Raw genomic sequence first — 23,828 nt, 5'->3', positions numbered from 1 at the left:
GTTCATTTAAAACAGTGCCTGAGAACTCCCTGGTGGGCCAGTTATTAGGGATCTGGGCTTTCACTGCCAGGGGCCCTGTTCAGTCCCTCGTTTGGAAATTAAGATCCCACAGTCTGGGAAAAAACAAACAAAAAAACAAACCGGAAACAAAAAAGCAGTGCCTATAGTTGTGTTGGTCATCTTACCTTAGAAGGAAGAGTATTTCCCCCCACAGAATTCAATAAAAGTGGTCTCATTTTGAATGAGAAAAAAAAATCTAGCCTAGAAAGATTCCTGAGTTGGTTCTTGGGCAGAAACAAATGAAGAGCAACCTGAAACCCCTCCCTGGTGGCCCCCGGGGAGCTTCTAGGTGCGTCTGACTCCTGTTAGTTCCCCCAGAGCCTGTGTGGCCGGTGCTGCCAGCAGAGCTGCTCCTGGGGCGAGGAGGGCTCTGCCTCTCACACCCACCCCGCGGGCTTGGTCACTTTCCCTCTACTGCTCTTTCTTTATGGACTTCAGACTCGGGTGTGGCAACTCCCCTGGTGGTCCAGTGGTTAAGACACCATGCTCCCACTGCAGGGGGAACTTGTTCCATCCCTGGCTGGTGAACTAAGATGCCAATGCCATGCGTGGTCGGCTAGAAAAAAAAAAAATCGGGTGTGATTTTTTTCGCTCATGTCCTAGCCCCTCTTGATATCACCTAGAATTGTATTCGAGAGCTAGGTGAGTAAAAGGCACATTTGTGAAAATTAACACTGGTTAAAACAGCATAAACAGGTTATCTGCTTTCCTTGATGTGTTTTATCCTGGCCCTCTGTCCTTTTGTGAGCTGTGATGGGAGAGGACACAAACACAGTCAAATGGTATCAGATAAAACAGCAGCACACTCAGCCATCAGATTCCCTCCTGTTTTGTTTTGCTGTTGTTTTTTTTGTCGGTAACACTACACAGCCTGTGGGATCTTAGTTCCCAACCAGGGATTGAAGCTGGGCTCTTGGCTGTGAGAGTGCAGAGGCCTAGCCACTGAGCCACCAGAGAATCCCCAAATCCCCACGTGTTTGATGGGTCAGAGGGAAGCTGATAAGTATTATCAGAGACACAAAGGAAATCTGAGACTGGATCAAACAAAATGGCATTTCATTCTGCTCCCACGTAGTCAAGGTTTATGTTGTTGTTGTTTTTTAATATTTACTTATTTAGCTTCAGCAGCCTTCCCTGCAACATGCGGGATCTTTAATTGGGGCATTCGATCTCTTAGCTGCGGCATGTGAGATCTCGTTCCGTGACCAGCAGTGGAGCTGGGTCCCCTGCATTGGGAACTTGGAGTCTTAGCCACTGGACTACCAGGGAAGTCCCTCAACAAGTATTTTTGAGCACTTATTATGTGCTAGACAATATGTAGCAGCTCAGAAGGTAAAATGAAAGTAATACAATATCTCTGTGAAATGAAAGCTATGCAAGAATATTCTTTCTAGTATTGATCCACATGGCAAAAGTCTTGACGCAGCCTTTTCAATTTAAGATTAGTTAAGGTCCATATAGTCAAAGCAGTGGTTTTTCCAGCAGTCATGTAAGGATGTGAGAGTTGAATCATAAAGAGGGCTAAGTGCCAAAGAATTGACGGTTTTGAATTGTGGTGCTGAAGAAGATTTTTGAATCAAAAGGAGATCAAACCAGCCAATCCTAAAGGAAATTAACCTGGAATAGTCACTGGAAGGACTGATGCTGAAGCTGAAGCTCCAATACTCTGGCCACTGATGGGAAGAGCCAACTCATTGGAAAAGACTCTGATGCTGGGAAAGATTCAGGATAGGGAGGAGAAGGGGACAACAGAGAATGAGGTGGTTGGATGGCATCAGCGATATGAGATGAACTTTGGAAAACTGGGAGATGGTGAGGGACAGGGGAGGCCTGGTGTGTTGCAGTCCATGGGGTCGCAAAAAGTTGGACATGGCTTGTGACTGAACAACAATAAATTAATAGATCCACCAGATGAAATTGATGCATCATCGTAAAAAAGAAGTTTCAGACATTGTTATACTAGCAGTTTAGCAAATTCACACCCACCTTCCAGTGAGGGCTACTAGAATGGTCAGTCCATACAGCACAAGGAACACTCGCCACAAATAAACAAAGCCTGCAGCAACGAAGACCCAACACAGCCAAAAATAAATAAATAGATTTTTTTTTTTTTGAAGAAAAAAGGTGAAAGTATGTCTCCTTGAGAAGGTGAATTCTGCTCAGTTTTGAAGGATATAGAGACCAACACATCCAGTAGACCTTTGTTGAGTATTTACAGTGTGTCAGCCATGAGACCACATGCTAGTTGGGGAGCCAGAAGATAAACACACATATAAGTAGTCCACCTTCAGGTCTGATAGTGTATAACCCAGGCAGAGACGTTCCACAGCCAACAGCTGCATTTAGTGTTAAGAGGCAGCAGTAGAAATGTGCTCAATCAAGTTCTGTGCCAGGTGTGGGAAGCATGCTTGGAACTAGAGCCCCAGGCCTGCTTCTCTAGCACATACCGGTGACATTTTGACCTACAAGTATCTCCTGTGTTGATTTCTTTCTGTGTGACGTCAGGTGAAGCACAGGCAGAGAAAAGAGTTGGGAAGTGTGCAGCTCAGTGAACATCCCTGGGCCCCCAGCATCCTGCATCCCTCCTCAGGTGCCACTGGGGTCCCTCTGGCTCCGACAGTTCCCACTGTCTTGATGAGAACAGCAGAGATTTGTTTGCCTGTTTCTGAACTTCATACACGTGGACATATATACAGCACATGCTCAGTGCATACTCTGGTTCTGTTATTCAGTATCATGTCTGCAGTCTGTATTCAGAGAGTGCAGGTCGGCGTGCATTTATTGTCTCTGTTAGTGTTTTTTGTTTCCCCTGTTGTCGTCTTTCATTGTCTGACTGAGTCACAGTTTATTTACCCATTTTCTTTAAGTACATCTGGATCATTTCTAATATTCTTTTAATAAATTATGTTTTTGCTGAAAAAAGAAAGTGAAATGAAAACATTTCAGACAATCACACTCAAGGAGCTTAGCACCAGCATACTTAAGCAAAACGTAAGTCTCAAAGATCTATTTCAGATAGATGGAAAACTATCCCAGGCAGAAGGTCGGAAATGAAGGAAGAAATGAAAAACAAAGTGGCAAATATTTGAATAATTCTAAATGAACCTTGGCTATATATAAAACAAAAATATCTGGTACAGAGTTAATATAAATGATAACCCAGACACAGATTATCAGACGTGCTTTGTGTAGTCCCTGAAGAGGGTAAAGCTTTTAAGCTCCATAAGAAAGCTAGTCTCTAGGGTAAAAAGCATTAGTGAACTGAAGTGGGTCAGCATTGTATAGTGACAAAAGATTCAATTTGCCAAGAGGATATAAATGTATATTCTGTGACCCAGCAATCCCATTCTTAGGTGCGTATACTCCAGAGAAACTCTTAGGACATATGTTTGAGTGTTCAGAGCTTTTTTTTCCCCCCAGTGTAGGGGCGGGGTATTTAATTAGGAAAGGAACCTTGGTGGAGGACTAGCCTAGGTGCTGGCATGTTCTCTTTCTTGGTGGGTAGTGAAGGCATGGATATTTCTTCATGTGCTAATGTTTGTGGTCATCAGACGCCTCTTTTTTGCACTGTTTTCTAACTATCTTATCTAATTTCCTTTTATGGTGTTGTTGATAGTGTTTTTTGGTGAAGGGCTTATGATTCACTCTTAATTGGTTAAAAGGTTTTTAAAACCTTAAGTAAATATTTGAAAAAATAAATGTCCTCAGTGCTGAAGGCAACATAAGAATCTTCCATCTGAGAAAACCCCAAAGGCCAGTGTGTTATGTATGTGGCCTGTTGAAAGCAGTTTTGACCGCTTTTCTCAAATTCACAGGTTAACTTCGAGGAATTTAAGGACGGTTTCATGGCTGTGTTGTCATCACAGGCTGGTCTTGCCTCCTCAGATGAAGACAGTGGGCCTTTGGAGTCAGGTAAGAGGCCTTTCTGGTCTTTTTTACATCTCTTTCCGTGATTCTGTGACTTCTGGAATATGATGATGTACCTGAACAATGCAGCAGGTCTATGTTCCCCAGCTGCATGGACTGGGACCATGGACTGCAGCACTTGGCTTTTTTTCTTCTTTGGCTTCCTTATTTGTGAAATGATTCTGCAAGGGGAAGACTCTTGTGTTTTCGTCTGCACTGCACAAAATCCTGTGAATACCCTGGCACTTCTGGTCACCAGATCTGTGTAGTTTCCCCCGCACCAGGCCATTTTGCAACACCAGCTGGGTGTCCTACAGTTCAACTCCATTCTGACACCGTCCCCCTGGACACAGCTTCAGACCCCACAGGCTAAGACAGCAATGCCTTCAGACAGCAATCTCAAGTCCAGCTTGTCTCCTTTGCTTCTGACCCACTGCTAAAGATCAGAGGCGCCCACGGCCTCCTCAGGTTCAATTAATTTGCTAGAGCAGCTCAAGGAAACCCATTACTGGATCAGCAGTTTATTGCAAAGGATGTAACTCAGGGTGAGAGGTGCATGGGCTGTGGGAAGAGGCTCAGAGCCCTCACACCCTCTCTGGGCCTCAGTCTTCCCTGGTCTCCCCATGTTCACCAACCCAGAAGATCTCTGAATGCTGTCCTTTTGGGGTTTATGGAGGTTTCGTTACACAGTCATGACTGATCCAGTGATGGGGCATCAGTGATTGAATTCAACATCCAGCCTCTGAGCTCTCTAGAAGTCAGGGGTAGGGCTGAAAGTTCCAACCTCTAATCACATCCTTGGTTTCCCTGGCAACCAGCCCATCTCAAGGTGTAGTTCTCAAAGTCACCTGATCAGCATAAACTTGGGTGTGGTTGCTGTTATCACTTAGGAAATTGGAGGGTTTTAGAAGCTGTGCAAGAGATGGGAGGAAGACCAAATTCATGTTTATTCCAAGTCACAGTCTCAGGAAGGTCAAGTAATATCTAGTGTGGTCCTTACATTGTAGGGTATAGACAAGATAAAGTGGGTGTGGAGAGGTGGAAGAATTTGATCATCCAAAGCGCAGTGCAGGTGTAAGGTGCTGGCCAGGCTGGGAGGCTGGTGGAGCAAGCAGGATGCCACCAGCTGAGGCAGCCCTCCGCCTGTCTTCTATCTCAGACAATAGTGCTCTGTGCTCCTCCAACTTCTTAGACCCTGGTTTCCGGTGGGACCCGTAAAACAAAGGTAATACTTCAAAATAAGTGAAGAGGGGCTTTGATTCTTGTCAGGAGGTGGAGGTAGAATTCTGGAGAGAGGCCCGCCTGGAGTTGTGGCCTGTGGGTCCAGTGGGAAGGTGATGGCGGACGTGCTCCTTAGAAGATGGGCCAACTCCTAGGCTGGCAGCGCCTGCCGTGCTCTGGCCGGATGACCCGTCGAGGCTGCATGTGAGGAGTGCTGGGAGGGAGAGTGCAGTGGCCAGCGGGTCCGTTCCTCCTCCACGGTCCGTTCCTCCCCCACAGTGCCGGGGTTCAATGCATCTGCCCCACACAGGGCCCTGGTCGGCTCCCAGACCCCGGGAGGGGCCTTGGTCAGGAGCAGGTGCATGACTGGGGCAGCGGGTGCCATTGGGAGGTTTGGGGCTCTGTACCTTTCATGTAGATTCCAGTGAGCCCCCCAGCGCCCCCCACCCCTGAAATTCTGTGGCTGATCATTCCCATTACTCAGGTGAGGTTTTCTAGTCTGGAGCTAGGCCCTTGGGGAAGCATTTGTGGCCTCCCCTGGGGCTGAAATCGGTTGGTGTCCCACAGCCTGCTGCTGGAGCCACGTAGGAGCTCTGACCTGGGGGAGAGGAGGCTGATGGGGCAGGAGTCTGATAAGGGGGCGGAGTCAGAACGGGGGTGGAGTCTGATAAGGGGGCGGAGTCTGCCCGGGGGAGGAGTCTGACAGGGTAGAGGAGCCTGACCGGGGAGGAGCCTGATACAGTGGTGGAGTCTGCCCTGGGGGAGGAGCCTGACGGGGGAGTTGTCTGATAAGGGGTTGGGCGTGACAGAGTGGGGGGGCGCAGAGGGAGTCTGACTTGGGGAGTAGACTAACCAGTGGTAGGAGCCAGCTTGTCAGCGGCCGCCCTGGGACCTGAAGGGTCTGGTCATTGGTTGCTTTGTCTCAGGTTTCTCTTCCCTGAAGTGGGAAGAAGGCCACTTGCCTTTCCCGACTTGGGGTGTGATCGTGTGACCCTGGACATGAAGGTGCCTGAGAAAGGCCACGCCCGTGTCATCGCTCCCTTGTCTGTGCTGGAACTCCTGTGAGTCCTCCACTTGTGTCCTCTTCGTGACTGGTGCTTTTCTCTGCCAACCCCCGTTTTGTTTTGTGTTGTTTTTCTCTTCTTTCAATTTTCAGAACTTTCCTCAATTACCCAGTCAGTGGGTGGGTCAGTCATAGGCCTGCCTGAGGTGGCTCGGCCAGAGCTGGTGCACAGGGGCATCCCCTGTTGTGAGAGCCCAGTGAGCCCTGCCCCGGCCCTCCGGGGGTGTGTGCTTCCCATGCGGGCCACCCTCGCGGTCTCCCCCATGGACTTCATCCCTGCTTCCCCGGCCAATCCACAGCATCCCTCTCTCCGACTTTCTAATCTGCCTGCTGGTCCTTCCCAGCGACTCATGCCACGATTGGAAACATGTGCTTTGATGCTCCAGGAATGTGCGTGGCACCCTGGGGCCAAATGGCTGGGGTTTTGAAGAACATTCTGCTTCTCAGTCATTCTGCTCCTTCAGTGAAGGCCATCACAGAACACGTAACCAAAAAAGTCTTTTTTTAATTTTTGCTTGTTTAATCTTTTGGCCATGCCTCTCAGCATGCTGAGAGCATTCTGGTCCTATGAATAAATATGCACACACAGGAGGCACAAGGCTCGGTTGACCTTGTGGTCTGCCGGCCGTCTGGGCAGCGGGTGGGGACTGGCCGTGACCCCCAGAGCTTCCCACTGAGAGGCCACAGCTCTGTGCTCTGTGGGTGGTGAGATGCTGCCCCCTCCTGGCCTGATTTGCTGCTTGGACAAGTTCCTGGGGACCCATTTCCCCCTAGTGGAGGGAGGAGGTGACACTTTCAGAGAACATCTATGAACCTGTCCTTATGTGTGTGATTTCTGGGCGTCTCGTTGCTCTGAGGAAAGTGCTGAGCAGCGGAAACGATGAAGAAAGGGGTACCATATCAAGGGCAGGTGGGCCTCCAGACGCACACCAGGGGTTCTCAGGAGGGGAGAGGCAGGAGCCCATTGAGGCCAAGGGCGCAGACGTGGTGCTGGGTCACGACCTCCAGTGAGCAGTGAGTTACTGAGCCCCAGGCGGGGGTCCACATGCTTTCAGGCCAACCTGGTTTCCCGAGTGTGTCCCCGCTGCCCACTCCCACCTGACATGGCCTTTCTCTTCCCGCTGTTCCCCGCTCAGAAAGCAGCCACAGCCTGTGTGTAGACAGAAACCAGAGCAGGTGCGGAGCCTGCATGCAGGCCCCTGCTCCCTGCATGGGGTGCTCAAGCCTTCCGTTTGCTCCCTGTCAGTGGGACCACCCCCTGTTCTCCAGCAGCCCCAGGAGTTCCGACATGGGGAGAGTGTACAGGACCGGACCCTGCCCATGATAACCTCACAGAGTCCGGGAACATGGTCATCCTGCCCTAGATGTCCTCTGTCACATGGAACTCAGCATCTTCCTCCCAAGACTCCTTCCTTGTCCTCAGTTTCTGTGCGTCGTTGGCATCACTGTTTCTCCTGGAGGCCCGGTTGGACCCAGCCTCCTCCTCTGATGCTCCCAAGGTCAGAGGCTGCAGGCCAGTTTCGGGTGAGGCGGAGAGAGAAGAGGTGGTAGTTAGTCCCTGGGAACATGACCCACCGGTGTGAAACGGTCTGTTTCCCTGTCCTGGCCTTGCTTCCTGGGACCCTTTGCCTTTCTCTCCAGCTGGCCCCTTCTGGGTGCTTCCCTTCGAACCCGCGTTCTCTCCTGGTCACAGCCCAGGCCGCACCCCCACTCCCCAGTCTCTCTGGCCACTCAGATTCCTGCAGAGGCAGTGTCATTTCTTCTCTGCTTGCGGAGTCCCCATTGCTCCGCAGATGTGGGCAGGTAAGGAGGGAAGAAGGAAGTTCAGGGGTGTATTAGGGCTTGAGGGAGCCTCATGAATCCCTAGCCGAAGTCCACACCTGCCTCTGCACCCGACTTTCGACCCATTCGGAGTCTGAGCCTTCGTGACTGTGCTGAGTTCCTTGCCTCTGTGTCCTGTCCAGGTGGGGTCCTGTAGTGGGGTGGGGTCAAGTGGGTGGGAAATGACCTTCTGGTCACTAGAGCACTTGGATTATTGTAAGGTTATTTCTTTGTGTAAAAAGTGCTCGGGTCTGGTACACTGGGAAGACCTAAGAGGATATGGACGGAGAGGGAGGTGGAAGCGGGGATCGGGATGGGGAATACATGTAAATCCATGGCTGAATCATGTCAATGTATGACAAATACCACTACAATGCTGTAAAGTAATTAGCCTCCAACTAATAAAAATAAATGAAAGAAATAAAGAGCTAGATTTTTAAATTAGTTTTCTATCACATAGAAAAGCATATTTTGCTTGGAAACACTGAAGCAACACCGAGCGTTTAGTATGGAAAGTCCTGTCTCCTAGCCTGGCTGTCTCAGCCCCAGGCCCACGTTGGCCCTTCCGCGTGTTCTTCTGGCGTTTTCTCTGTCTGTCCCCAAGAGCCACATGGCACCTCCGAATCTGCATCTTCGTAAGCACAAGTGGGCCCAGAGTCTGTTTTAAAGAGCCCCACACACCTCCCATTTTCTTTCCAGTTGCCTCCCAGGCTGTGCCCTCAAAGGCCATGAGCAGCTCTAAGTGGTCCGGCTGTCGGAGCCAGCCCGAGCCCTGTGGCGCTGCAGGTGGAGCCCCAGGTTTACCGGAGCAGCCGGTCACACCCAGTGTGAGAAGCCAGCTCTGCTGCTCCGCGTCCCTGGAAAGCGTCGAGGTGGGTGGACCCCCCCGGGCACCTCCCCCAATCACTGCTCACATGACATGACACAGGAGGATGGGAGAGGGCATCTCATCGCTGGAAGAGCAGCTATTTGGGGACCTACATTCGGTTTTTAGGTGTCTCTGGGTCTCCCTGTCTGCAGGGCAGTTCTGGCCACGGAACATCCTCCTTCAGAAACGGGGACCTCGGAGGATCCCCCTTCACCACCACCCTCCCCTGGCCCTGCAGGAGGAGGGAAGGTTATTCGGCTGAGGGCAGAAAAAGCAGGTGTGCCACAACCACGATCACCCGCGTCCAGCACTTGGACCAAGGCTCACCCTATACAACTTGGCCGGCTCATGATGGATGCCTCCAGGGCCCTCACTGAGACTCCTTGAGCTGTCCACTGCGGGAGCCTTTGGGCCTTCGTGTCAGAAAGGACATCCACGGGGCAGATCCTCCCCATGCGGGTTAATTGTGGCTGACATCCTTCTCTTTCTGTTTTTCTAGAGTCTCAAGTCTGATGAAGAAGCCGACAGTGCGAAGGAGCCTCAGAATGAATTGTTTGAAGCCCAAGGTAAAGCCTGGCCTTGTGGTGGATGCCCCCTTTGGTCAGTGCTGGGCTGTCAGACAGCAGGCTGCCAGGAAAGGAGAATTTCCTGGGAGGTGCCTAGTGTGGGTGGTCTCTCTGAGATTCCTGAGGTCAGACCCTTGGGCAGGGACTGCTGGCTAAGAGAGCAGCTAGTTGGTTGGCTAGGGTCACAGTGATCCTCGCGACCAGCAGGCATGGGCCAGGGGCCTCCTTCCTAATGTGCCGGGCCTGGGCCAGCAGCCTCCCCCCTCACCAGAGGCCCTGACTGTGCCCCAAGTGGAGGGCGAGACGTGGCTCTGGTCCTGGGAACCTGGCAGAGCTCCCGGAAGGCAGTCACAGGTGTGCTCAGCAACGCTGGGTGCACCGGCACGTGGGTGTGCGGGCTCCTTAAGGACGCCTCTCACCAGAGTGAGTCACAGGGCAGAATGTGCAGGACCACGGCTCCAGCGGGAGGCCAGAACTGACCTGGGGCTTCTCCTGAGTGAGAGGTCTGCACTGGTGCTGAGCACCGTCCAGACTGTGGTCCTCAGGGCCGAGGCTGTTGTTGGCTCAGCGCTGAGCGTGGGGACGTCAGGCGAATGAACCACGTGTCTGTGCTACTGGATGAAGCAGATGGACCTCTCTGTGTCCAAAAATCACTTTCTAAATTAATTGGACTCAGAGTAAATCTAGGGGACAAGAGGAAGGGCTCCGGGGAGGTTATTCACTGAGTGATTTTGGGCCCTCTGCCCAGAAACAGGTTGGGTGCTTCTTTCCTTCCAGGTTAGAACTGACACTCTTGCACAGACACTAACGTCAGACCTTACAGGACTTATTCACCTTCTCTGCCAGCGCTGAGAACACACCCTGGTTTCAGAATTGCTTTTCCCTTTTTTTGGTTCCTGCTTTTATTTATTTAATTTTTAAATTAAAATGTATTTATTTGGCTGTCAGATCTCAGCTGTACCCTGCAGGATCTTCATACATCATTTGGGACCTTTCATCGCAGTGCACAGGTTTCTCTCTAGTTGCAGGGCACAGGCTTAGTTGCTCCACAGCACGTGGAATCTGAATTCCCTGAGCAAGGATCAAACCTTAGTCCCCTGCATTGCAATGTAGATTCTTAACCACGGGACCATCAGAGAAGTCCAAGTTTTTCCATTTTTACCTAGAACGTTCAGATGTTTTAATCTGGAAGGGGTCTTGGAAGTGGCCCTCCCCTTGTGTTTTCCTCAAGCCGATATACAGCGTCATTCATGAGCAAGGAGGCCTAGCATTCCTCAGGAAAGGACTTTCTGATTATTAGTTGGGTTATCACAGTAAATGCCAAAATGACTCCTCCGGCTCCAGACCACTGACTGAGAGCCGGGGTCTGGTTAGGTGCAGCGGATCCTCGTCCTGTGTCGGGCAGGGTGGTGCAGTCTGGGTGTGGAGGGAGCTCTGCTTTGAAGCCTTGCTTATCTAAAGAAAGCTCTTTGTGGGCACCCCAAGGTCTGTCCTCTCCCAAAGGGTGTTTCTGTGGCCAAGCTGCATAAACCTCAGTAAGCCACCTGGCTAACCTAGAAAGGCTATGAAACCTGGCTGTCTGTCACCCAGACTCGCAGCTGAGTCTGCATCTCAAAGACACTTATGGCTCCTGATGTGAGGTGGTATGGAAACAGCTCACCTTGGGGTGTTTTTGCTGGGAAGAAAAAAGAAAGAAAATAGATGACACTCAACCTCCATCCAAACTAGCTTTTGGTGCTAGTTCCAGTTTACAAGAGATGTTAGTGATGGAGGTCCAGGAGGACGGGGACTGAGGGGCGTGTGGGAGGTGACCCAGCAACTCTGCGGGAGTAGCCACACACACTGGGAAGATTCTGCTTTGATTCTGAGTTGAAGAAATCAGCTGTCGGGAGGCTTGGGAGAGAACTGGGACGTGGTTGTTGGGTTGTAGGGCCACGTCACACTGGGGTCAGGAGTGCATTCGAAACACTCAGGGGTGAGAACACGGCAGCTGGGATTTGCCTTCAAATACTTGGGCCAGGGACTTCTGTGGTGATTTATTGTTTAGGACCCTGCACTCCCATTGCAGAGACCCCGGTTTCCATCCCTGGAGATGGAGAACTGGAGCCCCCATGCTGTACCACCAACCTCAGAGTGGAGGGGGCCGCTGCTCCTCCTTGTTCTGGTCCTAACAGCAAATGTGTGTCCCAGGGCCCTCCCTGGGACGGGAAGCACAGCTTCCTGGCCTCACCTCAGCCTCACCAGTCAGCTTTCCACCTGAGGGATTTTTCTGCCCTTGTCTCCTGCCCTGAATCCTGAGGACATGTGCCCTCCGCTCAGGCCGCCCCGCCTCTTCTGAAGCCCATCTTGGGTTTCTCTGCACAGACTGGGTTTCCCTCGGCTGGCGTGTGCCTTCCAGGCCCACCTTCTGGGAGGACAGGCGAGAAGCCATTGCTTGTTCAGAGAGAAGTTCCCTCGGGTGGCTCCGCATCTGCGTCCCCCCGCATGGCATCAGGCAGACGGCCCTGAGCCCTGTGCTCCGGTCGTCTCCGTGGAGCCTGCAGTCCCCGCAGGTCCTCCTGGCACCCTGTTCCCTGCTGCAGGAGTCGGGGAGGCCGCGCCCGCCGAGCACAGGTGGTGAGGTCACAGAAGGTGCGTGAAGAGGCCGCGGTCCTCATGGCGCTGATGCCCGCATGCAGGTCCTGGAGGAGAGTGTCGGCCAGACCACCCCGTCGTCCCTCGTGTCCCGAGTGCTCAGGCCCCCGCCTCTTCTGCAGCATGGATGATGGCAGCGGGTCCTCCTTCCCAGAGCAGATCATCTCCTTGTGGGCCCAGGAGGGCGTTCACAATGGCAGGGAGGTCCTGCAGGTGGCGGCCGGTCTTGCAGCTGCCCCAGCAGAGGCGTCTGGGCGGGGGAATTAGAGGGAGATGCTGCCCATGAGGGAGGTTGGACAGAGAACCTCGCAGACACATGCCCCATGGAAAGAAGGCCCATCATCCTCCCTTTTTGCTTTATTTTTTGATATCGATAATGTAGGACATCTTAACTTAGAAACATAATAAGTAAACAGCAGAGAAATCCCGCAACCTGAAACAAATCCCTTAGAGGGTAGGTTTCAGTATCTCAGACTCACCCCACAGTGCGTGTTGGCCTCCGAGCCGATCCTCGGCAGCCTTGGCCTGCTCCCCCAGGAGCTGAGCTTCTGCCAGTAAGAGCCCCGCTGTGGGTGATGGGGCGTGGGGTGTGACTGGCCAGGCTGGCCTCCTTGCCCAGGGCGCAGGCAGCCAGCAGGATGAGAAAGGATGCTTCCATCACGGTCACAAAGCACTACATAGCGATTGGGCCAAGAATGCGTTCCGTTTTAATTGGGTTTGGCTCCAGTTTAGCAGGATATTCAGGCCATCCGTCTACTGAACCGGTTGGCATAGAGATTGTTATTGTGTTTTTATTGATGCTCTGAAGCTACAGAAAAGGTTGGCAGTAATTCCGGTCTCCATCCTCAAGACTTTGCATCTCGTTAGGTACCGACAGATGAAACATCTGATGTCAGGCAACTCTGCAGAGGGGCCCAGAGGAAGACTGCTTTGGGAGGATGAGGAAGGGAGAGAAGCTTGGTGCTTCTCCAGTGGGAGAAACAGGCACCAGGATAGCCGGTGGACTGAGCCTCGGGCAGGGCCTGGGGTGACCGGACAGAGACAGGTGTCGCTTCTGCTCTGGGCAACTCCCTGGCGCTTACTCAGGTGCCAGGTACAGGTGGCAAGGCTGTGACCGGGCAGGATAATGGGTGGCCAGCCTTCTCCCCTTCATGCGTCCAGTCCCAGGTTGGGTGCTGGGGATCCCTGGTTCTGAGGTCTAGCTGCAGGCAAGACGGAGCGAGGATAATTTCCCACCTCTTCTAAGGCCGTCTGGAGAAGTGAACAGTGCCCGCCCCGGGCTCGAACCTCCTGGGTCAGAAACCTGGTAGAAACCCCATTGCAAGCCAGTTGGCTTCTTGCTGTATGTACTTCTGTAAAAGAGACTCAATAACTGCAGAAACCATCCTGGAAGGCGGAGGTTCAGGTTTCCCAGGTGGCCCTAGTGGTAAAGAACCCACTTGCCAATGCAAGAGGCGTGAGAAATGCGAATTCGATCCCTGTGTCAGGAAGATCCTCTGGAGGAGGGCATGACAGCCCACTCTAGTATTCCTGCCTGGAGAATCCAATGGACAGAGGAGCCTGGAGGTCTCAGTCCATAGGATTGCGTAGAATCGGACACGACTGCAGTGACTTGGCACGCACGCACAGGAGGTGGGTGAGAGCCCAGCGCCAGCCACTGCTCAGCACTCTTAGGCCAGCTGAGTTTGTTCCTTCAGACCAGCTCGCTAGACCCAGAGCAGTGTCCCCAGTGATCCCTCCCTCCTTCCTGCAGGAAGCAGGTGGAGCAGATGGCCAGGGAGCGAGATAAGGTGAGACAAGACCTGGAGAAAGCTGAGCAGAGGAACCTGGAGTTTGTGAACGAGTCCGACGACCTCCATTCCGCCCTGGAGCATCTCGCGGAGGAGAAGGTCAGGTAGGTCTTGCCGCGATCCTGGCCCAGGGCGGATGGTGGACACAGGCTGCTGCCAGCTGAGGCCCTGCGGTCTCACCTGAGCCCACAGCAGGAAGCCCGCAGACCAGGCATCACCCATGCAGTGGGCTGAGTGGACTCCCGCAGAGTCAGCCCGGCTGGTGGCGGGCAGCCTGATTGCACACGCCCTTCCTCTGCAGCCAGTGCTGCCCTCCCAACGTGCCCACAAGATAATGGTGACTGATTTCAGGCCATCAGTCGGGGAGCTGAGAATGGATTTGCGTTGGTCTCAGCCTGGTTGACCTGATTTTCCGGACCACCCCGAAGGGACTCGGTGAAGTTCTTTCTGCATCGGAGAACCAGAGACTCGATATCTCCATCCAAAAATCTGGTTGGGGGACACAAGGCCTCGAGGGCCATGTAGGTGTTTGGGTTTTGCTCCATGAGTAACACAGTATCAGCGGTACACTTTTAGAAATAGTGTTTGCCGTTCTGTTAGGTTACTTTAACAGAAAAGTATTAAGGGATACATGTTCATTGTAGAAAACTTAGAAAATACACACACAAGGAAAAATAAAAACAAACATTTCACGTCCACAGATGTTATCACTCCTAACATTTTTCCTGAGTCCCTCGTTTCTTCCTGTCCACGTGGTTGCTTTCAGAGAGGTCTCCTTGCTGTGATGTTGCATATGTTTTCTGAGCACCTGTCATGTGGCTCTGGCATATGTTACTGCAGCTTTCCTCTTTAAAGAGGGAACTGATATGATCAAGTGTGTAAAACTCGCCCCAAGATCTGCAGGCTGTTAATGTTCATCAAACTGTTTCCCTGAGTGACAGCTGCCCTTGCACCCCAAAGCTCTGCGGTGAGTCTGAGGGAGGCCGAGCCAATCATTTCTTGTTTCGGACCACAATCAATTGATTGTGGACCCAGCCAGGCTCTGCGGAAATCAGAGTTTCCACTCATCTTCAGCCTAGATATACTGGCTTTGAGAATCCTGTTAAGCAAATGTTTTAGTGCTGTTGTTGTTCAGTAGGTCATGTCTGAGTCTTTGTGACCCCATGGACTGCAGCACACAAGGCTTCCCTGTTCTCTACCATCTCCTGGAGTTTGGTCAAACTCATGTCCATTGAGTCAGTGATGCCATCCAACCATCTTGTCCTCTGTCATCCCCTTCTCCTCCTGTCTTCCATCTTTCCCAGCATCAGGGTCTTTTCCAGTGAGTTGGCTCTTTGCATCAGGTGGCAAAGTGTTGGAGCTTCAGCTTCAGCATCAGTCCTTGCAATGAATATTCAGGACTGATTTCCTTTCGGATGGACTGGGTGCATCTCCTTGCTGTCCATGGGACTCTCAAGCATCTTCTCCAACAGCAGAGTTCAAAAGCATCAATTCTTCGGCACTCAGCTTTCTTTCTGGTCCAGCTCTCGCATCCTTGCATGACTAGTGGGAAAACCATAGCTTTGACTAGATGGACCTTTGTCAGCAAAGTGATGTCTCTGCTTCTAATATGCTGTCTAGTTTGGTCATAGCTTTTCTTACAAGGATCAAGCATCATTTAATTTCATGGCTGCATTCACCATCTGCAGTGATTTTGGAGCCCAAGAAAATAAAGTCTGTTACTGTTTCCATTTTTGCCCTCTCTGTTTGTCATGAAGTGATGCGACTGGATGCCATTATCTTAGTTTTCTGAATGTTGAGTTTTAAGCCAGCTTTTTCACTGTTCTCTTTCACTTTCATGGAGAGGTTCTTTAGATCCTCTTTGCTTTCTGCCATAAAGGTGGTGTCATCCGCATATCTGAGGTTATTGATATTTCTCCTGGCAGTCTTGCTTCCATCTTGTGCTTCATCCAGCCTGGCATTTCACATGATATACTCTTGATATAAGTTAAAGAAGCAGGGTGACATTATACAGTGTTGACATACTCCTTTCCCAATTGCAAACCAGTCTGTTGTTTCATGTCTAGTTCTCTCTTTTGCTTCTTGAAACCTGCATACAGGTTTCACAGGAGGTAGGTAAGCTGGCTTGGTATTCCCATCTGTCTAAGAACTTTGCACAGTTTGTTGTGGTCTCCACAGTCAGAGGGTTTAGTATAGTCAATGAAGCAGAAGTATATGTTGTTTGTGGAATTCTCTAGCTTTTTCTATGACCCAGTGGATGTTGGCAATTTGATCTCTGGTTCCTCTACCTTTTCTAAATCCAGCTTGTACATCTGGAAGTTCTCGGTTGGCATACTGTTGAAGCCTAGCTTGAATGATATTGAGCATTACTTTGCTAGCATGTGAAATGATTGCAGTTTTGTGGTAGTTGGAACATTCGTTGGGATTGAAACACAGGGAAATAAAATCTGTCAGTATTTCCACTTTTTCTCCTTCCATTTGCCGTGAAGTGATGGGACTCGATGCTGTGATCTTAGTTTTTTGAACGTTGAGTTTGAAGCCAACTTTTCACTCTCCTCCTTGACCATCATCAAGAGGCTCTTTAGTTCCCCTTTGCTTTCTACCGTTAGAGTGGTAACATCTGTATATCTGAGGTTGCTGGTATATCTCCCGGCATTTTGGATGAAATACTCTACGTATAAGTTAGATATGCAAGGTGACAATATACAGCCTCGATGTACTCCTTTCCCAGTTTTGAACTAGTCTGTTGTTCCGTATCCAATTCTGTTGCTTCTTGACCCACGTACAGGTCTTTCAGGAGACAGGTGAGGTGCTCTGATATTCCCATCTCTTGAAAAATTTTCCACAGTTTCTTGTGATCCACATAGTCAAAGACTTTTAACGTAGTCAATGAAGCAGAAGTAGATGTTTTTCTGGAATTCTCTTGCTTTTTCGATGATTCAGTGGGTGTTGGTAATTTGATCTCTAGGTCCTCTGCCTTTTCTAAATCCAGTTTGGACATCTGGAAGTTCTTGGTTTATGTACTGTTGAAGCCTAGCTTGAAGGATTTTAAGCATCACCTTGCTTACATGTAGAATATGTGCAACTGTGCAATAGTGTGAACATTCTTTGGCATTGCCCTCCTTTGGGATTAAAATGAAAAATGACCTCTTCCAGTCCTGTGGCCGTTGCTGAGTTTTCCAAATTTCCTGGCATATTGAGTGCAGCACTTTAAAAGCATCATCTTTTAGGATTTTAAATAGCTCAGCTCCACTAGCTTTAGTGATAAACTAAGATTTGGCACTGTTTTCCCTGCTGATTGGACTGGTTGTTGCAAAAGATCTCTGCAGCGTCTGAGGGGAAGGGCCCCCGCCCTGTCTTCTGTCTGCCTTGGGATTCGCTGTGTGCTGGTTTTCCAAGGCTTGTGGTGGAGGCTGGCTTCTCTGCACCTTCAGTCACCAAGGGCCCTGATGCTGCCTTTATTTACTGGTGCAGTTTTTGATGACGTGGAGAAGGTTGAATGGCCAAGGGGTGCCAGAGACCCACCCAGAGGTCACCTGCTAGCTCGCCCCATGGGTCGAGGGACCCGCTGGCTCCCTTGTCTGTGTGGGGTCACCTCTGCCAGCCCCGACGGGGGCAGCTCATGAGGCCTCCACTGCTCCACAACACTGCAGGTCACCTGTCAGGTGGGAACAACGAAGTTCCCAATGCCGAGGCCGAGTGCGCTGACGGGAGACCCCGGGGAGGGAGAGGCGCAGGTGGCGCCCCCGGGGAGCCTGATGCACCGTGAGCCGTGTGCCTTGCAGACGCCTGGAGCAGGGCTGCCAGGGGAGGATGATCCTCCAGTGGTCCGAGGTGGAGGTGGAACGCTCGAAGTTCTGGGAGGAGGCCAAGCGGCAGAGGGCCAGGCTGGAGGAAGACCTGTGGCACCTGCAGGCGGAGGAGACGGGCCTCCGCGAGAAGCTGACCCTGACCCTGAAGGTGGGGGGTTCAGGGTGCTGCGGGGTCCCTCCTCAGGGCCCCCCAGCTGAAAAGAGGGAGGCCACATTGCCCGAAGCTCCCTTCTTCACACCCACCCCTTCCTGGGGCAGGACTGAACCCTCCCCGCGGCCCTGGGAGCTTGACACTAAAGAACGTTTTCTGCAGCCACAGAGAGAGCCCATTTCTCAGCCGCAGCGGAAGCGTCCTGGCTTCTCCAAGAGAGTGCAGCCCTCCTCTGCAGCTGTGTGGGCTGCAGGATGGGGGCCGCGCCTGCCTTCTGATTGTTTCCTGTGTCTGCGGACACCACCTTCCAGGTTTTCCACTGATCACGTTAAAAAAGGTAAAAAGAAATAGGTGGCATTAATTTTAATAACATTTTATTTACTCCATTACTTTCACAGTGTCATCATTTCAACATGTAGTCAATATAATCACATTTTAAGTGGGAGATTTTGCATCCCTCTTTGGGAGCCTGGTCTTTAAGATCATTGTAGCGTATATGCTGCACACCTCGATCCAGACTGACCACGTCAGAGATGCTCGGTGGCCTGTGTGGGGTCACTGTGCGGCGGGGTGCCAGGGCGCACACACCCGCCGCCCCACGGGCCTCCCTGCAGCTCTCGCGTCCTGGCCTTGCCCTTTCCCCCGGGACAGAGGTGCTCACTCTGGGGAGATTGCGTGTTTGCTCAGGAGTTTCTGAAGGAGGTTCAGTGACTCTAGTAAACATGCGCTTCCTCTAAGATCTGCAGGGCCTGTCCCTTCTCCCACGTGGCCTAGAGCCCTCAGTTAGAGGCTCCTCCTCCCAGGGCAGGTGTGGACACAGGCCAGGCACTGGCCTCCAGGGAGTTCAGAAAGAACTGACAAAAGATGCCTGCAGAGGAACCTCAGATTAAAAATCAAAGAGGAGGGACTGCCCTGGTGGCCCAGTGGTTAAGACTGCACTCCCGATGCAGGGGACACGGGTGTGATCCCTGTTTGGGGAACTAGGATCCTGCAGACTTCATGGCGCAGCCCCCAAAAAAGGAAAATCAGAGAGGGATGTGGGGCCTTGAGGCTGCACCTGGTGTTGGCTGCTTTGGCCTCCCCCAGAGGCAGGGTCCCGGGGGGAGGAGCCAGCTGGAAGTGGCATCGCATGTGGCGTCCTCCAGGTCAGGTGAACACGGCCCACCCGAGGCGGGGGGAGGAGCACATGGACTCACCGTCATGGGCGCACGTGGTGCTCGGATCGAGGGACCACCTGGGAGAGCGGACTGGGAATGCCGCCCTTCCTGGTCCTATACAAGACAGGTAGCAAGTGGGCTTGTTGAGTTACATTTCATTCTTTGAGTGGATAAACGATGCTTGTTACAGACGCAACCCTACCTCTTTTATTTTTCCCTCTGTGCTATGCAGCTTGCAGGATCTTAGTTCCCTAACCAGGGAGCAAACCCGCATCCCCTGCAGGGAAAGCACTCAGTCCTAACCGCTGCACCGCCAGGAAGGTCCCAGAGACCCTTCCTGTTAAGCCTCATGTCCCCCCGAATCTCCCCTACCCCTTATGAGCATACTCCCCCAACTTCTTGTGGTTTCAGGTGTTCAAAGGTCTCTGTGTTTTCTCCATTTCTCATTTTCACTGCAGTTTTTTCCCCCGAGTCCCTTCTGTGTATCCGGTGATGGAAGGTGGTGCCAGGCATAAGAAGTTGGGAAATGACTTCTGCTCTTTGTCGCTCCCGGAGCAGTTCGGGTCTAGTGTCGGTGCCCCGTCTTGGAAATCAGGACCCGCTCTGCTGGGGCCTGAACTGTTCCCCGGGTGCCGGCCCCGCACCCCGCTCCTGGGCCTGGTGGCCGCAGTGGCTGGAGGACGTGTCTGGCTCTGCCCACAGGACCTGCAGGACCGCAACAACAAGCTGCAGGCTTCAGTGCGGGAGCAGCCCAGCAGCCACACGCCCTCTCTGCCGTCTGTCTCGGGCACTTCCTGTGGACAGGCACAGGAGCCCAGTGCTGTCCTAGTGCTCCACCCAGGCCCCAGGCCCGGCGGGCTGTGCTGGTCCTCTCTGCTTCTCCTGACTCACGGCACGCCTTGGCTTGTTGGCCCCACAGCTAACGTCTCGGTTCTAGTCTGAGTGGTGTCTGGATCATTGGACAGGGTTTCCTGGGCACCTGCCACGTGCTGTCACAGCTGGGTCTGCAGCCGGGACTGAGACAGGTGTTTGCAGCTTTCAGCCCCAGGGGGTTGGGCAGAGAAGGCTCCATCCTCTGACATCTGTACCCCTTGTTACAGGCCTGTTCAGCTCTGATGTTTCCTCCTGGGTCTGTCTGGGTAGATTGCTTCAAGGCATTTGGACATGGCCAGTTTTCAAAACTCCCAACTGGGCATTTTACTGAATGGTCCTCAGCTTGAATGCCTGGTTAGATGCCTTCTTTATGGGACCATCTTCTTTACTCTGATGTGTGGTCTTTCGTGAAACTGTCTTTGGAATACATTCCCTCAGTTTTTGTTTATCTGAAAATGTCTCAAATTCTCTCCCATTTCTGAAGGCCGGTCTTTCTAGGAGCACGAACTTTGATGCACAGTTGAAGGCTGCCCTCTGCCCTCTGACCTGGGCAGGGTGCTCTGAGTGAGCATCCATTTTCCATTGCTGCGGTGATGAGTTACCAGGAAATCAGAGGCTTAAAGCATCACAACTTCGGATTTCACGGTGTTTGAGCCTGGAATTCAGAAGTGGGTACGACTGGGCGGGAATCTCGGTGTTGGCCGCCGCCTTCCTTTTTGGAAGCTCGGGAGGAAACCTGCAGGCCTCCCATTCTTGATCCACACCTTCCTCCTCTCACACCAGCAGTGACTGGCTGGTCCTCCTCACGCTCCATCCTGACTCCCAGTCTTCTGCCTGCTCTTCCACAGTGGAGGGCCCACTGGACAGTCTAGGACTCTCTTTCCATCTAAGGGCAGTGAACTAGCAGCTTTAATTCTGTTTGTTGCGTTGATTCCCTTTTGCTATGAAATAGCACATTTGCAGGTTCTGGATGCAGACGTCTTTTAGAGGCTGTTTTTCTGTCCCCACAGGAGGTGACCTGAGTTGTGTCCTCAGGTTGCTATTAGCTTCTCCATCTTTTGTGGTTTTTCTTTGGTGTGTTTAGGTGTGTATTTCTTTCATTTTAACTTTTATTGAAGTGTTATATGCACACACACAAAAATGTACATGTGTATGCAACTGGAAGAATTGTTGATAAGTAGGACACATTTGTGTCACCAACACCCAGAATATGCCCTCCAGGGTCACTATTCCAAGTCGGGATAGTGCTAAGCCCTGGGGAGCTCTGGAGAGCCCCATTTTTTGTTCTCGGTGCTGGTATACCTAAGAATGGAATTGCTGAGTCGTAGGACAGAGATGTGCTTTTCTTTTTACTCTCCGTACTTAGAAATATTATGCCTGTTGAATATCTAGGTTTGTGTCTTCTGAAACTCTTTCAGCCATTCTTTGTAAAACATTGCCTCTCCCATCAGTGGTCTTTCCAGTTGGGTGTATGATATTAGATGTTTTCACTTTTCCTCCTTTTCCTAACCTCTCTTTCATTTCTTCCATCTTCTTTTCTGTATGTGGCACGTTCTGGGTACTTTTTCATGTCTCTGTGTTCCAGGTCAGTGATTCTTTCTTCAGCTATATCTAATCTGCCAGTGAGCTTTTATTTTGACATTGGGTTTTTTTTTTTTTTTTTTTTTTCATTTTCAAACATTCCATTTGGTCCTGCCTGATCATTTCTGATAGCTTACTGTTGCTTGCTTGTCCATTTTTTATTTCCATGTTTTATTTAAGTAAACATTTAATAATATTTATCCGAAGTTTGTGTCTGATAATTGCAACATCTGGGATCTAATTCTGTTGTTTTGGCTTCTTCTGACTCTCATAAGTGGTCCTTTCCCACATTCGTTGTGGTGACCTTTGATTGTGAGCTCATGCTTACATGATGTTCATCTGTGGGAATCCTGAGAGCTGTAGTAGAGGGTTCTCCCTGCAGAAAGGATGTGTTTTGCTTTTGCTGAGAAGACTTGGGAACCACTTCATCTGAGACCACTTTAATCTCTTCCAGGGAACCAGCCCACCACATACGGCCCTGGTGTGGTTTCTCCACAGTGATGTAGGTGTTGGCCTCAGGGTAACCCCATCTTTGGGTTCCTTAATGCTCAAAGCTTTGGTTTCAGCATTCAGGTTTTTGTTTAAGGGCCCCTGGAGGTTTCTATAACCTTCTGTGAGGACACCAGACGTTAGATGATCAGCTTTGCACAGGCTCTGGTTATCTGGTGAATGTGGAGGACTGGGATAAGGCAACCACCATCTTATTTGAGGTCCAGGAAACTGGAAACAGGAACCACCCCCCCTGCACCCCAACCCCGGCACCCACATGCACACACACACATCTGCCTTGAATCAATTTTGTTTTCCATCCAGGATCCTGAAAGACAGTTCAAAATACAGAGCTCATTTGTGGTCACACTCCTCCTTGAAACCCTCCACGTCTTTTAAAATTCCATTGACTTATATGTCTTCATTTTTCTCTTTAGTTCCTTATGAGAAAAACGAAATTGTACTTATGCTTTGTAGGAGATACTTCTGCTTGATATTATAAGAATAATACATTACATATGAGATGATGTGCTTTGAGTACTTTTAGACTGAGAAAACTAGAAGCTAATGCCAGATAGATAACTAACGTTTAGGGGAATGTCGGTGTGACCAACATATATTAAGGATAGATTTTCAGGGCAGCAGGCATGGGTTTAAAGCTGCCTCCCCGTGATCCTTATTGGTCAGTTGCTCATCTGTTGCACATCAATGGAGTTACCATCCAGGGAGACTATGAGCATCAGAAGCCAAGGACTCCTGGCAGACTTGGCCCGGGCAGCCTCTCTCAGTACTTGCTTTCCCCTCCTGAAGGTTCCACATTGCATCGGATCACCCTCCGTCCGCTGATGCGGGCATCTTTCCAGTTTCCTCTAGTGCTGACCTCAGCGTGTAGGATGGGGGCACTCTCTTCATAGGATTCAGCTTTCTGAGTCCTTGTGTTCCTCAGCTTTGTGCTCGGGGTCCCTGGGGGAGGGGGGAGATTTCCTTGCAACAAGCTCGTGAGGACTCTCACCCAGCATCTTGCATTGGTGCCAGCTGTGAGCACGCTGACGTTTCAGTGAAGGTAAGGAGATGCAGGAACGGGCCAGCTGGAAACACAGAGAACCAAGGGGCTGAATACGCTAGTCAATGGCTCTTTTAGGAGCTAAGAAAGCTTTGTTTTTCTGTAGCTTATCTTTTGGGAAATGCAAACCAGAGCAAGTTAACACTGGGTACAGGGAAGGAGCTGGCCCCTGTGTCCCCATCCAGGGAAGGAAAGTGTGGCTGCGGGTCATTGCAAGACCAGACTCTGTCGGGTGACCAACTCCTGGAATTCCCACTCTTCTTTCTTTTAAAAATTTGTTATCCAGAATCAAGTTGGAAAAGCTTTCTGAAGAAATCACGCTCTTGAAAAATGAGGTGGGGAAGATCCGACAAGAGCTTGAAGCCTCAGAAAGGACAGAGGCTGCACAGAGGTAAGGGCCAGCTCAGTGGTCCCACCCCAACCACCCATCCCGGACACGGTTTGCTCATCGTAGAAGAAGCTCAGAGGGCATTGCTGTAGAAAGTGGGAAGTGTTCACAGATAACCCACATTCCAGGAACAGTCAGCAGAGACCTGTGCTGCCCTCCGACCAGCCTTGATGGGCACGGGAGGGCTCACGCGTCCTAAGAAATACTGCACAGCGTGCTCCAGGGCCGGAGGAGGCATCCTGCATTCCTGTAGGGCAAGAGGGCCTCTCGCAGCCTTCCTGGGCCAGTGGACTCGGTTTGTTCTGGTCCTGATAGTGGTTTCAGCTGTGCTTCTGTCCAAGCCTCATTGCTGGTCTGTGGATTTCAGTGTGAGAGAGTCAGGGGT

The 23,828-nt window shown here is 51.2% G+C and overlaps 2 protein-coding genes across 7 annotated transcripts in view; one reads left to right on the top strand and one right to left on the bottom strand.

Annotated features, from left to right (window-relative positions):
- Positions 1-23,828, top strand: part of LOC122682160 (ankyrin repeat domain-containing protein 26-like) — a 371,465-nt gene that overhangs the window by 5,606 nt on the left and 342,031 nt on the right. For 2 of the 7 annotated variants that reach the window (XR_006337238.1, XR_006337236.1), the window contains exons 2-5: positions 3,876-3,972; positions 8,771-8,943; positions 9,439-9,505; positions 13,893-14,033. Coding sequence is in view for 1 of the 7 variants with exons in the window: in XM_043884976.1 (XP_043740911.1) it covers positions 13,909-14,033; positions 17,715-17,889; positions 18,055-18,229; positions 19,752-19,972 (696 nt within the window). In the remaining 6 variants the exon portion in view is untranslated. Of the gene's footprint in view, positions 1-3,875; positions 3,973-8,770; positions 8,944-9,438; positions 9,506-13,892; positions 14,034-14,121; positions 14,597-17,714; positions 17,890-17,999; positions 18,230-19,751; positions 19,976-23,341; positions 23,447-23,828 lie in introns of those variants that run through there. The other 5 variants (XM_043884975.1, XM_043884976.1, XR_006337237.1 and 2 more) reach the window with 5 other exon arrangements.
- Positions 1-23,828, bottom strand: part of LOC122682180 (ninein-like protein) — a 333,523-nt gene that overhangs the window by 98,133 nt on the left and 211,562 nt on the right.

Source organism: Cervus elaphus, chromosome 23 (genome assembly GCF_910594005.1).
Source record: "Cervus elaphus chromosome 23, mCerEla1.1, whole genome shotgun sequence".
NCBI lineage: Eukaryota > Metazoa > Chordata > Mammalia > Artiodactyla > Cervidae > Cervus > Cervus elaphus.
This window is presented reverse-complemented; position numbering and strand designations above follow the sequence as displayed.